The sequence below is a fragment of the Oncorhynchus mykiss genome, chromosome 28, assembly GCF_013265735.2.
Source record: "Oncorhynchus mykiss isolate Arlee chromosome 28, USDA_OmykA_1.1, whole genome shotgun sequence".
In the NCBI taxonomy this organism is placed as follows: domain Eukaryota; kingdom Metazoa; phylum Chordata; class Actinopteri; order Salmoniformes; family Salmonidae; genus Oncorhynchus; species Oncorhynchus mykiss.
The window spans coordinates 23,175,389-23,190,719 of NC_048592.1; the positions used below are offsets into that span (position 1 = coordinate 23,175,389).

Sequence of the window (15,331 nt, forward strand, 5' to 3'; positions counted from 1 at the left end):
TTTTCCTATTGTGTTTATGGAGCAGCTAATGACAAAGTATTTACTGAAATGGATTGGACATTGCGCTGCTTCTCTACTATTTACTGAGTGAGAGTGACTCATCCTCTAGTTTATCATCCTCATTTCAAACCACATACTGGCAATTGCACAAGGTCTTAGTTTATGGGCAGACAATACTATAACATTACATATCGCCTAGGCTATAGTTTCGCTTTTTTTAATCTAATATGAACTAAAACAGACAGAGCAGTATATGAAGCCTTGGTTTGAAGGCAGTATTTGTAGTACCAACAACGCCATTGTTAACACAAATCAGTTGTTTATGGCAGCCAAAGCCGGGGTATATCAGGCCCTCCTCACACAAGGGCTGTAAGACATCCAAACCTGCTGTGCCCAAATGTGCTTCAGACAAGAAACTGGCATCTCCCTTTACATGGCGCTATGTGGGCTGTGCCGGCTTGCCTCGCTGCACTCCAAACACTGTGGCGTCTGTCAGGCTGGGACGGACATATGCCTCCATTCCTCACGCCACTCGCTCCTGTTAAAATGCTTGACCTTAGATGCTACATTCACAAGTCAACACACAACTGCTGCTCACGACTCTGCTATCAGCGTAATCTCAATGCAAGTGGACTGGCTTCATCATTCAATAAATCTCAGTACGTCATCGTGATTGATTACTTTTGACAACAATGGAATCGGACACACACAACATCCTTTCAAACACAGGGGTACAGTTTCTTCCAAAAACCATAAAGTTTGGTGAATGAACAGAAATGCACTGTTATTCCTTGCTACCCACAATTTATTCTAACTCAACATCACATTCAGATGATTTATTTCAACCCTGTGTCCCAATTCAGTTATCCATCATAACATTCCTAAGACTTGCTGTGACTGGCCTGTCTTATCAAGACCTCATCTTTAAAGTCCACTAATAAAATAAGCAATCGATGATGTTTCTATGATTCTGCTGCTAAGCCAATATACTACTACTACTACTACTACTACTATTTATGTTACTACACATACTACCACTGTACTACTACTACCAGAGATCTAAAAATAAAAAATACATGTAAAAAAATGGTTGGTAACACTGGTGCTCCCCATTTTAAATAGTTGGGAGCACCAGAAAACACTTTTTTTTAACTGATTGAGATACAGCCTACATTAATTCTAGCTACTTTTGAAGCACATGTTGTGCCCTAGAAACCCATATGTAACCCTGTATAGGCATTTGTTTATTATAAAAGGGTTTATTATTAAGGGTCCATGATTACAAGTTATCAAACCAGTTCACACAGTTGGTTAACTCTGGAGACGCCTTTAGTGTCTTCAGAGTTAACTAAAGAGTGATTTACCTTTTCTGCTCCATATGTTTGGAATAATCGCCCCAAAACAGTACAGAGGCCTTAGTGCCGACAGATATGGCAGCTCTGCTTCTAGCTGACAAAGAAATGATCAGTCTATCATTTTAATGGTAGGTTTATTTGAACAGTGAGAGACAGAACAACAACAACAAAAAATCCAGAAAAACGCATGTCAAAAATGTTATAAATTGATTTACATTTGCTCTACAGGAAGTTTGGTTTGGCTGGCCGGTTCTCACCCCCAGTCCCACATCAGAAATGCTTTCAGCGCACCTTGGACTATGTGATACACGCTAGCCTTAGTTCAAGTCAGCAGTTCAACAGAGTGAGGGACAAAGAACCATGTGACTCTGACACAGTTACATCAGGTAACGTGCAATGTGCCACCAACCAAACACACACAGATGAACAACCTACACCAGGTCATACAACCCTCGCCAGCCCGAGTAAGGCCAACAACCAGAGAATGGGAGGATAAAAGAAGAAAGTCACCAGCAGTTTCCTACTTGTTCCCATGGGAACCCCTGCAGATCATCTACTCAAGGTGAATATGGTGTAACCCCCACCACCAAGGCCTTGCCAAGTACCTTGCCCGCAGCCAGTTGGTCACTACAGGGTTAACTACATTCGATGATGAACCTGAGAACTATTAGGCTTGGAAAGCCTCATTCCGTAATACCACATCAGAGCTAGGCCTTTCAGCAGGAGAAGAGCTTGACCTGCTCATCAAATGGCTTGGCGCAGTCTTCTGAGCAGGCACGTAGGATAAAGGCAGTCCATGCCAGACATCCGCCAGCTGCGCTGATGATGCTCTGGAAGAGACTTGAGGAAAGCTATGGTTCATCTTAAGCCATTGAAAGGGCTCTCTTTGCCAAGCTGGAGAACATCCCCAAGGTGGCAAATAAAGATCCCCAGAGACTCTGACCGTAGAGATCTACCATTGGAGCTCAAAACTGCAAAGCAAGATGGCTACTTACCTTGCCTATTGTACCTGGACACATCCAGAGGGGTAAGCCTTATCGTAGAGAAGCTCCCATATGGCCTGCAGGAAAAGTGGACATCATAAGGGTCAAAATTCAAGCTAGAAAACAACATCACCTTCCCTCCATTCTGGGTATTCACCAACTTCATCCGTAGAGAAGCCAAAGTCAGGACAGACCCCAGCATCAACCTCTTTTCCTCCCATGCGGCACCCGTCAGAGGAGACAAGCAAGACAGACACGGGAAGACATTATCTGTCCACAAGACAAGTATCTTCAACAGAAAACACGGGGGATCAGAAGAAACCAGTGGATTTGAATAAGCACCGCCCCATCCACAACAAGTCTCATTGTTAAAGAAGTGTAGAGGTTTCAGAGAGAAGTCCCTGGAAGAGAACTGTGTGTATTTTCAGTGCTGAGTTCCAAATGCTTTGAGAATTTCTCCAAGTGGAACAGTCTCATAAGGACAGTAGCACGCTTAATCCACATAGCTCAGATCTTCTCTCAGCCTGCACAAGAGAGCAGCTGCCATGGATGGCATATCTGTCTGAAGAATCGCACTGAAGAAGAGCTGGAAAGAGGCAAAGTCCTTGTGATAGAGTGTCCAAGACGAGTGTTATGCAGAGGAATTTAGGTGCATAGCAGCAGAACACAGTTTTCCTACCTGACAGCAGTCTACGAAGTCTGCATCCCATCATGACCGTGAAGGACTGCTCAGAGTTGGAGGCCGAATTGAGCAATCTAAATTAGGAACAAACGATGTCAACCACATCATTCTAGTTCCTCACCACCTGGCAAACTTGCTTGTGCGTCACCGCCATGAGGCTGTGAAGCATCATGGGAGACATTTCACAGAGTGTGCCATACGAGCAGATTGATTCTGGTTGGTTGGAGCTAAGAGATATCAGCGGTGCACTCTTCAAGTGTGTCACGTGCAAGAAGACAGAACACCAGCAGATGGCATAACTGCCAGCTGAACAGCTACAGGTAACGCCACCTTTCACCTAAGTAGGCACGGACGTTTTCGGCCCATGGGAGGTGGTCTCACGCCGCACCAGAGGGCACGCCAATAGCAAAAGGTGGGCGGTTATGTTCTTGTGCATGTGCACAAAAGCTGGACACATAGAAGTAATTGAATCACTAAGTGCTTACAGGCTCATAAACGTCCTGAGAAGATTCTCCTCAATCAGAGGCAAAGCAAAGCAGATACGTTCAGATTGTGGTACAAACTTTGTTGGTTCTTGCCGAGACCTGGAGGATGGCTGGATCAAGCTCCAGTTCAGAAAGCGTGGAGAGGTACAGTCGGAAGTTTACATACACTTAGGTTGGAGTCATTAAAACTTGTTTTTCAACCACTCCAAAGTCAGTTAGGACATCTACTTTGTGCATTACACAATTTCACAATTGCATTACACAAAGTAATTTTTCCAACAATTGTTTACAGACAGATTATTTAACTTATAATTCACTGTATTACAATTCCAGTGGGTCAGTGGGTTAACATACACTAAGTTCACTGTGCCTTTAAACAGCTTGGAAAATTCCAGAAAATTATGTCATGGCTTTAGAAGCTTCTGATAGGCTAAATGAAAACATTTGAGTCGATTGGAAGTGTACCTGTGGATGAATTTCAATGCCTACCTTCAAACTCAGTGCCTTTTTGCTTGACATCATGGGAAAATCAAAAGAAATCAGCCAAGACCTCAGAAAAAAAATGTTGACCTCCACAAGTCTGGTTCATCCGTGGGAGCAATTTCCAAATGCCTGAAGGTACCATGTTCATCTGTACAAGCAATAGTACGCAAGCATAAACACCATGGGACAACGCAGCCGACATACCGCTCAGGAAGGAGACGCGTTCTGTCTCCTAGAGATGAACGTACTTTGGTGCAAAAAGTGCAAATCAATCCCAGAACAGCAGCAAAGGACCTTGTGAAGATGCTGGAGGAAACAGGCACAAAAGTATCTATATCTACAAAAAAACTAGTCCTATATAGACACAACCGGAAAGACCACTTAGTATGTGGTGAGGAAAGTCAACGTGAGAGTCGTCAAACTATGAAAGTCTTCTCTCGGCCTGCTCCAAAACTACCATAAAAAAAGACAGACTATGGTTTGCAATTGCACATGGGGACAAAGACCGTACTTTTTGGAGAAATGTCATCTGGTCTGATGAAACAAAAATAGGACTGTTGGCCATAATGACCATCGTTATGTTTGGAGGAAAAAGGGGGAAGCTCGCAAGCCGAAGAACATCATCCCAACCGTGAAGCATGGGGGTGGCAGCATCATGTTGTGGGGGTGCTTTGCTGCAGGAGGGACTGGTGCACTTCACAAAATAGATGGCATCATGAGGTAGGAAAACCGTGGACATATTGAAGCAACATCTCAAGACATCAGTCAGGAAGTTAAAGCTGGGTCACAAATGGGTCTTTCAAATGGACAATAACCCCAAGCATACTTCCAAAGTTGTGGCAAAATGTCTTAAGGACAACAAAGTCAAGGTATTGGAGTGGCCATCACAAAGCCCTGACCTGAATCCCATAGAAAATGTGTGGGCAGAACAGAAAAGGTGTGTGTGAGCAAGGAGACCTACAAAGCTGATTCTGTTACAGGAGGAATGGGCCAAAATTCACCCAACTTATTGTGGGAAGCTTGTGGAAGGCTACCCAAAACATTCAACCCAAGTTATACAATTTAAAGGCAATGCTACCATGCATGTAAACTTCTGACCCACTGGGAATGTGATGAAATAAATAAAAGCTCAAATAAATCTCTACTATTATTCTGACATTTCACATTCTTAAAATACAGTGGTGATCCTAACTGACCTAATACATTTTTTTTTCTAGGATTAAATGTAAGGAATTGTGAAAAACTGAGTTTAAATGTATTTGGCTAAGGTGTATGTAAACTTTGACTACAACTGTATCTCCAAGAACAGAAATGTACCTGGGTGTTCAACCCACCTCACTCATCCCATGTGGGTGGTGCATAGAAGCGGATGATTGGCATTGCACGTCGTTTCCTCGACTGCATGCTCCTCCACTGTGGATCTTCCCGCCTTACACATGAAGTCCTGACAACACTGACGGCCGAGGTCACAACAGTGATGAATGCCAGGCCTCTACTCCTAGTATCTTCAGACCCGGAATCACCGCTCATCCTCACTCTAGCTATGCTCTTGACCCTGAAGACTGGCGTCCCCCCTCCTCCACCAGGCAAGTTCGGGGAAGTTGAACTCTACAAGCAAGAGTGGAAGCAAGTACAAAGTCTAGTGGACACCTTTTGGAACAGGTGGTGGAGGGAGTATCTCTGCACGCTGCAGAGCCAACGCAAGTGGCAGAACAAGAGGCCAGATCTTAAAGAAGGGGATGTTGTCTTAATAGACAGTCAGGCTAAAATAAATTAATGGCCTATGGCCATCGTTGTAAAGACCCTTCCCAGCTGGGATGGGATGGTGAGGAAAGTCAACGGGAGAGTCGTCAAGGAGGGAACTATGAAAGTCCTCTCTCTGCCTATTTCCGAAATGGTTCTCCTTCTTTCTTCGGAAGACACCAGTGGTCAGAGTTAGGTTTATGTGGGATTGTTAAATACCCCAGGAGGGGAGTGTTCTGGACCTGTTAGATGTTTAGCACCCTGAGTGGGAGTTTAAGTGCAGCAGTGTAGAATTTACCTGTTTGTGGCATGTGACAAGAAACAGTTCAGAAGAGAAGCAATGTGTAAGATGTGCAAGTTCTCCCTAGGGACACCTAGCTAAGCAATATCAAGCATACAGTTGCATTCTAGTAACTTTATATTTGGCTCTAGATTGAGTACTCTTACTCCTATTTTCATACATTTAGTTCAGTTATTGTGGAACACATTCTGTGCTCTATTCTAGTGTAAGTGAAAACATGTACTTTTGTGTTTATTGAGGTTTCACAATGTGATTCAAGTAAAAAGTGTTTAGCTAACTGGATAGCTGGATAGGGGCTACTGTACATTTAGTGAGTTCAGTATACAGTACATTCTATATACTCAATTTTACATCACAAATAGTACGGTTAGTATGACTATTTGAACACAGCTATAATTTGATGCCCTTCCATTGGCTCCGTTCCAGCCATTATTATGAGCCTTCCTCCCCTCAGCAGCCTCCACTGGATGTAATGCACCCTGGACTGAAGAGGCAGACAAATAGGAGAACATGTGTTAGACCATCCATTAAATTACACATTTCGACGTAGGAATATTGCAAAAATATTATCAAATGGCTCACTTGAGAGGAGACAACCTCCCGTGTTATGTCACCGGTCAGTATTGAAATCTGACATGTATGATAGGTGTTTTCATGATCTAAAAGTCATTTTCCTATTAACTTCCAGTGTAGTGAAAGTGGCTTTATCACAATGCTACTTCATACCGGACAAATTCCTGCCTGCTTGAACGGCAATAGCTGAGAAACGCATGAAAACATGAAATTACCCAGGGAAGTGATAGAACATCACCCAGAGATGCACAAAAACAATACAACATTCAAAATGGGTGAATCGTTACTTTAAGTAGCTAATGGGATTTAAAGGGATCTGTGAAAGATTCCAGTACTGTTGGCCAAACCCTTACCCATGCTCAGTTTCAGCTAATGAAACAAAACACCGCTGGCCCGTGGGAAATTGCTTGCAGAGAGAAAGCCGTCTAATTAGCAGCAACAGGATTGGGTTTCAGGATTGTCCACTGGGAAAATCCCACAAACCACATGGAGCAAAGAGAACAACTCAAATGTCACCATTCACTTTCCCACCACCCAAAGAGTCAATGACACCTCAATGATTTTGGACATAGAGCTTTTGTCATTAAAGCCCCCATGCAATATTTTTTAAATCATCACCATGTATCTAATAAATCACAGTGTATTTTTTGGTTGAAAATAACTCTAAATAATATTTTCAGCATTTATTTCCCTGAGCCTCCTTTTGCCATTGAAATGTTCAGTCTGATCATGTTGGCGAGTTGATACTCATTTAAATATATTTACATACACAGCCCTGATTGGCAGATCGGTTCGTGAACAATCTAGAGAGCCTACCCCTTACCACTTCAAAGTAGGAGGACAAATATGCAAATAAAATATGACTTGTCATAGGTCAGAATAATCAGATCAGATTGTAATGTTATGCTCTGGACCAAAAACTCCATCCCACCTGAACAGGCTGAAATTCCTGACAAAATTCCTTACACTAAAAGGGCATTATCATCATTTTCACAATTTCAGAGTATAATTTTGACCTGTGTGGAAATATCATTAAAAAAAACAGGAAATCACTTGACAGCACTGCCCCTTTAAATACTTAAATTATGATGGAACCATAACATGTCCCCACTGGTGTACCTAAAAGATAAACAAGCACTACAACATTTGACCATACTACTACGAAAACTATTTCACTAAAATTCAATGTGCTATTCTTCTTATACTGTACCATTTGAAAGTCTCAACTGTTCCTGATGAAACTAGTCAAAATCAAAACAAAATATCAGTCCCTGAGAATAGCAGACGATCACAGTGTGAGCTCATAGTGACTCACACCCCACCTCCTTTCCCAGTAAGGAAGTAAACAGACACACAGTCCATCTGTCTGCGCTGGAGAGATCCTTTTCAAAATCAAATCAGCTCAGTGTTGATAAAGAGGCAGCGATAGTCAGTTTGGACTACGAGATAAACTATCTGCTGGTGTCAAGAGTCCCTACCGTACCTTGTGGGAAATCCACCTCATTAGAATCAAAACCAAGGACCAGATAAGTACAATTCCCATTGGACCTCGCGGCCGAGGATCATAGTCCCTCTCCCTGGCTGTACATGCGTGTGTTTCTGTGTCGTGGTTTCAGCCCTGATAAATATTAGCAGACACGCAGACGAAGGACAGCTCAAGGCCCAGGCAGGCAGGAGGGGACAGAGGGACGGACGGGGAGTAAGTGGAGCCTTGTGCAGCTGTCTTAGCTCCAATGCTAGCCATCATCTGACTGACTGCCCACTCCTAACACTCCTGGGACTGCCTGACTGGCTTGCTGGCTGTATAGGGGAATGCACCAGGTCACCCAGCTGCCAGCCAAGCGAAGGGCTGGTATGAGCGTCACACACCACGATCTCTCTCCCTTCAGGGGGGGTAGAGGAGCATGGTGTACATCACTCTTACACCTCTGTCACGTTTTTCATGACGTAGGGGTTTGACAAACTAACAAAAAGTGACAAAGAGATGACTGCCTAGCCTAGCTTCTACAGTATGTGTGTCTTTCTGTAAGCATGGCAATTTTGGGAGTTGGCATACAGTCATATGAATAGTCAATATGAAACATGGAGCACATAATAAGAGCTATGCTTTTAGTCAAATCAATCCAGTGTTGATAAAGATAGATTTTACCTAGTAATCAAAAATCCACCTTGTGGAAAATCCACTTAGTTAGAATCACAACCAAGTACCAGATCAGTACAATTCCCATTGGACCATCTGGCAGAACATCATGAGTGTTCCCAGCCCTTACTGTACATGTACTTCATCTTGCCACAGCAACATGAGTCCAACAGGATGTGCTGCCAAGGTTAAGACAAACAAGTTTATACTATGAGTATTTAACATGAGTGGAATGAGATCACTGACGTTCCCAAGTCTCTGTTCTACTATGCACTTAACGTCATCAGAACAATGTGGCTCCTTTCGCTACATAAAGAAAGATTCAGTTGTACTGTTAACATGTTACACAAGACAAGTCAGTCTGGCAAGCTGAAGCGAGACAGACAAAAAGAGGGGAAAGTTTTTCTGAGACGCTCTGGAGCTGTAGCCTTGAATAAATTCAGTCCCAAAACTGGAGGAGTTAGGTATGCCCTCATACCCAGGCAGTGCACAGCCCGAATTAGACTCCCAACCTACATTGACATCACAGCTGATAAGTGTGGCAAACGGGGACCAGAATTAGAGCACCATTACAAGGCCTCTTACATAAAGAGCATCAGACCAGGGCTCAGACCCACAGCACTGCACAGGAACAGGAAGTCACACATGCTCATGGCTTGGGAAACTGTCCTCCATGCAGCAGCAGAGTTCCTGCAAGGACAGCTATGCAAACATTCCACTCAAAAAAAAAAAAAAAAAAGCTAACGGGACACGTGGGATGTTTCCTGATTATTCCCTCGACTTCAGCATCATGGAGGGGCCACTAACACACGAAGATAGTTACGATTTCTCGACGATAAATCCTTATTCCTCTAAATGATTAATATGACAAACACCAGACCTTAATGTTGAAAATGTCATGTGTCAAAAGGTCAGTTGTTAGAAAAAGAAAAGATGGCAGGCATTTGAAAGCAGGCCTAAATAGTAACCAAATGTCAGTTGTAACGTTAACTTCCTATTTTTCATATGTTGGGAATGGGAATACAAACACTACTTTTTCATAAGTGTGCTGTGTCCTACAAAAACAAACTGAGCAAGCTCTTTCAAACGATAAAATGGAAATCCATTGAAGAGATAATATTCCACATAACACTTTCCAGGGTAATAATGTGACGACAACAAACAATCTTATACTGGACAGGTCTCTGACCGCGTCCCAAATGGCAGCCTATTTCCTATATAGTGCGTTACTTTTAAAAACAGGGCCCATAGTGCTTTGGTCAAAAGTAGTGCACTATATAGGGAATAGGGTGTCATTTGGGATGTAGCATCTGCCCCTATAGTCACGTGCGATGATGATAAGTGCGATGGTGATAAAGCCATTCGAGTGCTGGAAACAGCATAACACAGGTTTGTTTGTTTTTCCAGCTCATCATGTTTCTGTCTATATGATGGGGCAGTTGGGGAAAGCTACAATAACACGGTTCTAATACACGTGCTAGGCCATTCCATTCAAGGATTTACAAGGCATTTCATTCTGAAAGCATGTGTGAGCTTTGAATACAAGACTTGTTTGAAAACACATGTGAGCTCGTTTTAAAGAAGACTCGTTTGTGCTTTAATTCCAGTGTGGCAGGACACAAACATGCAAATGAAACTGGGTAAAAAATAAGGTCATAAGACAAACCTTTCTTTATAGTGCTGGACTTAGTCAAAAGACAGATTATTGGGACACAACCTGGGCTTGCGTTTAGTATCAGTCCCCCCTTAAGCCTAAGAAGCTGTCAAATATCATGCAAATTCAGACTTCATGCAAACCAAACTTGACCATATATTCAAATCTGACAGGATACTGGTCCACGAACAGTGTGACAGGTAAATTTACCTGAAGCTTGAACAAGGCTATCCTATCAGCTACAGGCCCGTGGAATACCAAGGTATTGTATCTTTGTAACGGACACATCACCACGTAGGGTACTGTCATCTCCCCCCTATTTTGCATAGAACCTCAGGGTGTAGGAAATGACCATTGCGCTGAAAGCTGAAATACGCTAAAAGCTGAGATGACCAATAACTTAACTAGAGACAGTACCTGTTGTCCAATAAAATAAAAGCACAGAACAGAACAGACAATGCAATGCATGTGTTCAATGACCGTTTTTGATTCAGATCAGATGCCTTTGACATAGTTCAACTATGGACACATCACACAGTCACAGGGGCTTTGGCTCTAATGTCTCAACAGGCTCCCCAGTCCTACGCACGCCACTCAGACTGCATCTTGACATCACTGGCCCTTCCCTACCCATTCAACAGCAGTCCCCTTATCTCCATCTGCATCATTCTTGATTATTCAAAGTTCTTAACACCTGGGCAAGGTTTAGTATACGTTTACCTTAGTCACAGACCTATCTGCAACTGTGCCCTTGCCCACTTAAGCCAAATTGCTCCAGGTGCACTGACCCCACTCCCTCTGGGTGTCTCAGGGGAGTTGAGAAATGCAAAGAAAATATTTCCATTACACATGTGTGTGTAACAGGACAAATATAAGCTAAATTGTATATATATATATATATATATATATATATATATATATTCTACTGGGCTGGCTGACTTCAAAGATGTAACCAATAAAGTTGAGTGAGGAGAAGGACAGAATGGATTAACTCTCCCCTAGCCTCTGTGTGTCCTGTCCCCAAAACACATGCTGTCTCTAAACGGTAGAAGGGACAAAAGCTAAAACTGTTCTAAGGTGCTTCACAAATTCAAAGCTTCCCCATGAATTGTGGCACTTCAGTGTGGAAAGCAGTGTGAGCATCTCCATATTCCTCCCAGTGTGTTGCCTGTAGTAAATCACACATCAGACTGTGTGTGTGGACTGGATGGACCCTTCTCGTTAATGGAACAGACCACGGGTCTGGCTCAGGGAGGGCCATAAAAGACCATCAGAGATATAGGGGAAAGGCAAACGGTCTTGATGGTAGCATTCTAAGGGGTTCATAAACTAATCACACACCCTTACTGGCCTCTCACAGATCCCAGAGTGATGCAGGCCTGTGAAGTCTGTGTGAGGTAAGGGCCATCATGTCATGTCGGCCTCATGAATAGCTTCCATTTGGACTCTGTTATTATGTAAACATTAAACAAGTTAACCTTCCTTTGAGGTCTTGAACAGTACAAAGTTATCTTAAAATGTTAAATCATATCAGGTATTACCAATATTCAATGCATTTCAGCAGCTCTGAATTTCAGCAGCAGAAACAGATAGATGTCAATGACCACAGTGGAAGCATTATACAAGAAAATTAACATCAGAAAACAACCCTATACGATGTGTTAAACTGAAATATATAAACCCAAAGAAACTCTTAAGACCAGGCACCATACAGAATAATACAGTAGGCCTATGTTGTATTAATTACTGTGTTTAAAAAGTTGCCAAAATAGATTGCATGATGGCATCAAAACAACCCAAATCACATAACGAGATTGAGTCACTCAACTCGGCCTCTAAGGCTCAGTCATTACCTCCTCTGACCAGAAATGCAAGGGTTAGGCTACACAAGTAAGTTGTGAAACACAAGTCACAAAACTGCACCTCCAGCATTCTTACCACACTGCACATTGAAGACAGACTGACTAACTATCACAACCTTATCTAAACTAAAGAAAGATAAATCAAACTAGAGTCTAGGGTTCTTTCAAAAGAAGTAAAACAACTGCTTGTTAAAATGATTTATCAACTACATATTACCTAATAATGAAGTGCCTATTAAAGGGATACTTCAGGATTTGGGCAATGAAGACCTTTATGAGGAAGTTAGAAGTAGTTTTGCGAGCCAATGCTAACTAGCGTTAGCACAATGACTAGAAGTCTATGGTAACAGCTAGCATAGCACTATGACGAAGATAGCTGTCCAGTCATTGCTCTAACGCTAGTTAGCAATTGCGCTAATGCTAGTTAGCAACTTCCTTCAAACTGCACGCAGAGACAAAAATGGTATCCACGAGTTCATTTGACTCTGGGGAAGACAAAGGGCTTCATTGCCAAATCCTAAAGTATCCCTTTAACTACTTACAGACCCTTTACAACCCCCTTTAAAAAAAAGGGTACCTTGAGGTAAAGTGTTACCCAATATTCTTTATCATGGCTACTTAAATCAAGCACCTTTGATTGAAATAATAGCTTTGTGTATACTGTGAGGTTATGCTGTGGTTATTATGTGTTTTTCCTTTTCTCTAGGTTTGTTTGTTAAAGTGTCAGCAGGCTTCTACTACAGTATATCTGCCATACGCCTGCAAAGCATCCAGAGAAATATGTGATATAGAAACCTCCAGCGTACACCAGGCCATCCCAGCAAGCCTACCCAAGACATACCCCTTCTGCATGGATGGCTCAGCACCAATGACTGATGATGGATTATGGACTTGTTCAGCAGTTTACCGTGTCATCCTTACAAGTTATCTAGAGATGTTTGAGTTATACAGAAACGCTGTTCTCAAAAACTGTCTTGAAGGCATGGAAAAACAAGGCCTCTACTATAAAATGTTGTCAACAGCCCAGACCAGACAGTACACTAAATATTGTGTATTTTTGGAGATGGATAAGCTGTTTTGGTTAACTTCAATCAGGTTGAATGGCTCAATCTCTATGCATTACATATTACGGGGGCTTAAAACATTAGTACAATAATATCACTAATGTTTTTCATTGGTCATATTATTATGGATGAGGGTTTTATCACACAGGTCAAGTCAGCCACCTCACTGACTTAATAACAAAGATTGATAAAGAATGTTAAAGAATAATAAATTAGTCCATTGTGAGCATTCCTGTGGAGGGGTCATATAGGTCAATATGAGGCAAAAGTTGCCTAGTTGCTATAACACAATTAATTTGGTGGGCCACTCAAAATGTAAAAGAATAGCTACTTTGTTTCCATCAAAATATATCAATATTAAACTAATTATTGTAGTTATTACCCAGCATCATACACTGCACAACCCCAACATTGATGTGATAGCTGAAAATGAAAAGATCTAATTGTTTTCCACCCAGATTGCTCTTTGCCTTGCGCTTACCTTGGACAGCTGTCTTGGGGCAGGTCCACCAAAAAGAGACGAACTGGAGCTGAAGCTAATGGCTCCCCTACGGCTGAGAACATGTTTAGGAACCGGCCTGTCTAGAGGCAAAACCGGTAACTGATAACATACTTCCATTGAACAGTCAAAGCTCGGTCCAGCTCAAATTGCAATAAAAAAGCAACATACAAATCACGTAAAAAAAAATGTTGCATATATGCTGATGGCACAACTGCAAATGTGCCAATTACAACAACAGCACCCCTTCCCTTAATTTGAGTCAAATAGATTTAGTGATTGTGACTACAATGGCCTGTTATCTTTTTTTGATGCTTCAAACTTGCACGAAACGTTATCGAAAGCAATCCCACTCCTCTAATATCACATTCCAATAAGTCCCATGATATCCATATTTTATCCATTTGGGTTGTTTACCATTTTACCCTATTGAACTCAAATCCGGCCTTGAAAACGGAAAGGCCTCTTTCTTTTTGGTATCTCTGTAATAAATAGCTTCCTCATATAAAAAAAATCCTTATTTCCCGGAGACAGTGCAACGTCCAAGCAACCAAAAATCAGATGATGAAAACGATTCAGAGACGGAAAAAATATATTCAGAAAATAAGAGCGGTCATCTACAATGGTATATAAAACTTTCATTTACAACTAAATGTGTGTTTATTCTGTCCCTGCATGGAGCGGTGCCTTGGCGGTAGAGAAAGTAATCAGCTTGCATTCAGTCCATTTCCCCCTCATTGATGGCATAAATTACGGTAGCGCACAGACGGTAATCATTGTTCATATAGCATCACGAGGGAAATATGCGTTCTTCACCTCGAAACAAACAAGTATCCATGGGTCCAAAAATGAAAATTAAAGAAGCAAACGACAACAAAGGCTACAACGCCACCGTAGTCCGTATATTTCGCTGTTTTACCCTCTTCCCAAACGTAAGTTCCCACCAGCGATGGAGCTATCGACTATCTGATGAGCCCTGTCTGAAGCATCCAATTGTATTTGCTTACGTGATGTTACCCTCTTTGGGATTGGATGAAGATGTTCTGCGTGTATAATAGATAGAAGTCTATTGGCTGAATGGAAAGCACAGCACACTCCCGTTGCATTACTGGGCAAAAGATCATTGCACATCTGTATTTTATACAATCTTTTGCCATTGACCGACTATAAACCCTTTTGTCACTGTACTGGGCAAAGACGTCAGATCAACGCCCAAAGTTGGTTGATATTTGATTGAGTTGTCAACACGTGCAAATATAGCATATTTGAACAAAACCTTGATTGAACCTTGTATAGGCTATTGGGGTTAAAGCTGTATGAAATAAATAAAACGATGTAATGTGGACGTTTTGAAGATTCAATCAAAAAGCCACGATGGTGCAAATGAGTGATTACATCAATATGGTTAAATTGCTTAGAAATAATGTTGACTCAAACATTTTGGTATATTTACTCCCCAAGGCCATATCTGATTGAGTATATCTTGATTGTTTACATAGCCCTAGCA

At 42.0% G+C, this 15,331-nt stretch overlaps 1 protein-coding gene across 7 annotated transcripts in view; it reads right to left on the reverse strand.

Moving 5' to 3' along the window:
* LOC110508763 (high affinity cAMP-specific 3',5'-cyclic phosphodiesterase 7A) overlaps nt 1–14,805 on the reverse strand; it is a 30,038-nt gene extending 15,233 nt beyond the window's left edge. For 3 of the 7 annotated variants that reach the window (XM_021589548.2, XM_021589547.2, XM_021589546.2), the window contains exon 1: nt 13,807–14,805. In XM_021589548.2, coding sequence (XP_021445223.1) covers nt 13,807–13,944 — 138 coding nt within the window. In that variant the 5' untranslated portion in view covers nt 13,945–14,805. Of the gene's footprint in view, nt 1–8,088; nt 8,125–13,806 lie in introns of those variants that run through there. The other 4 variants (XM_036966428.1, XM_036966427.1, XM_036966426.1 and 1 more) reach the window with 2 other exon arrangements.
* Nucleotides 14,806–15,331: the final 526 nt, after the last annotated feature.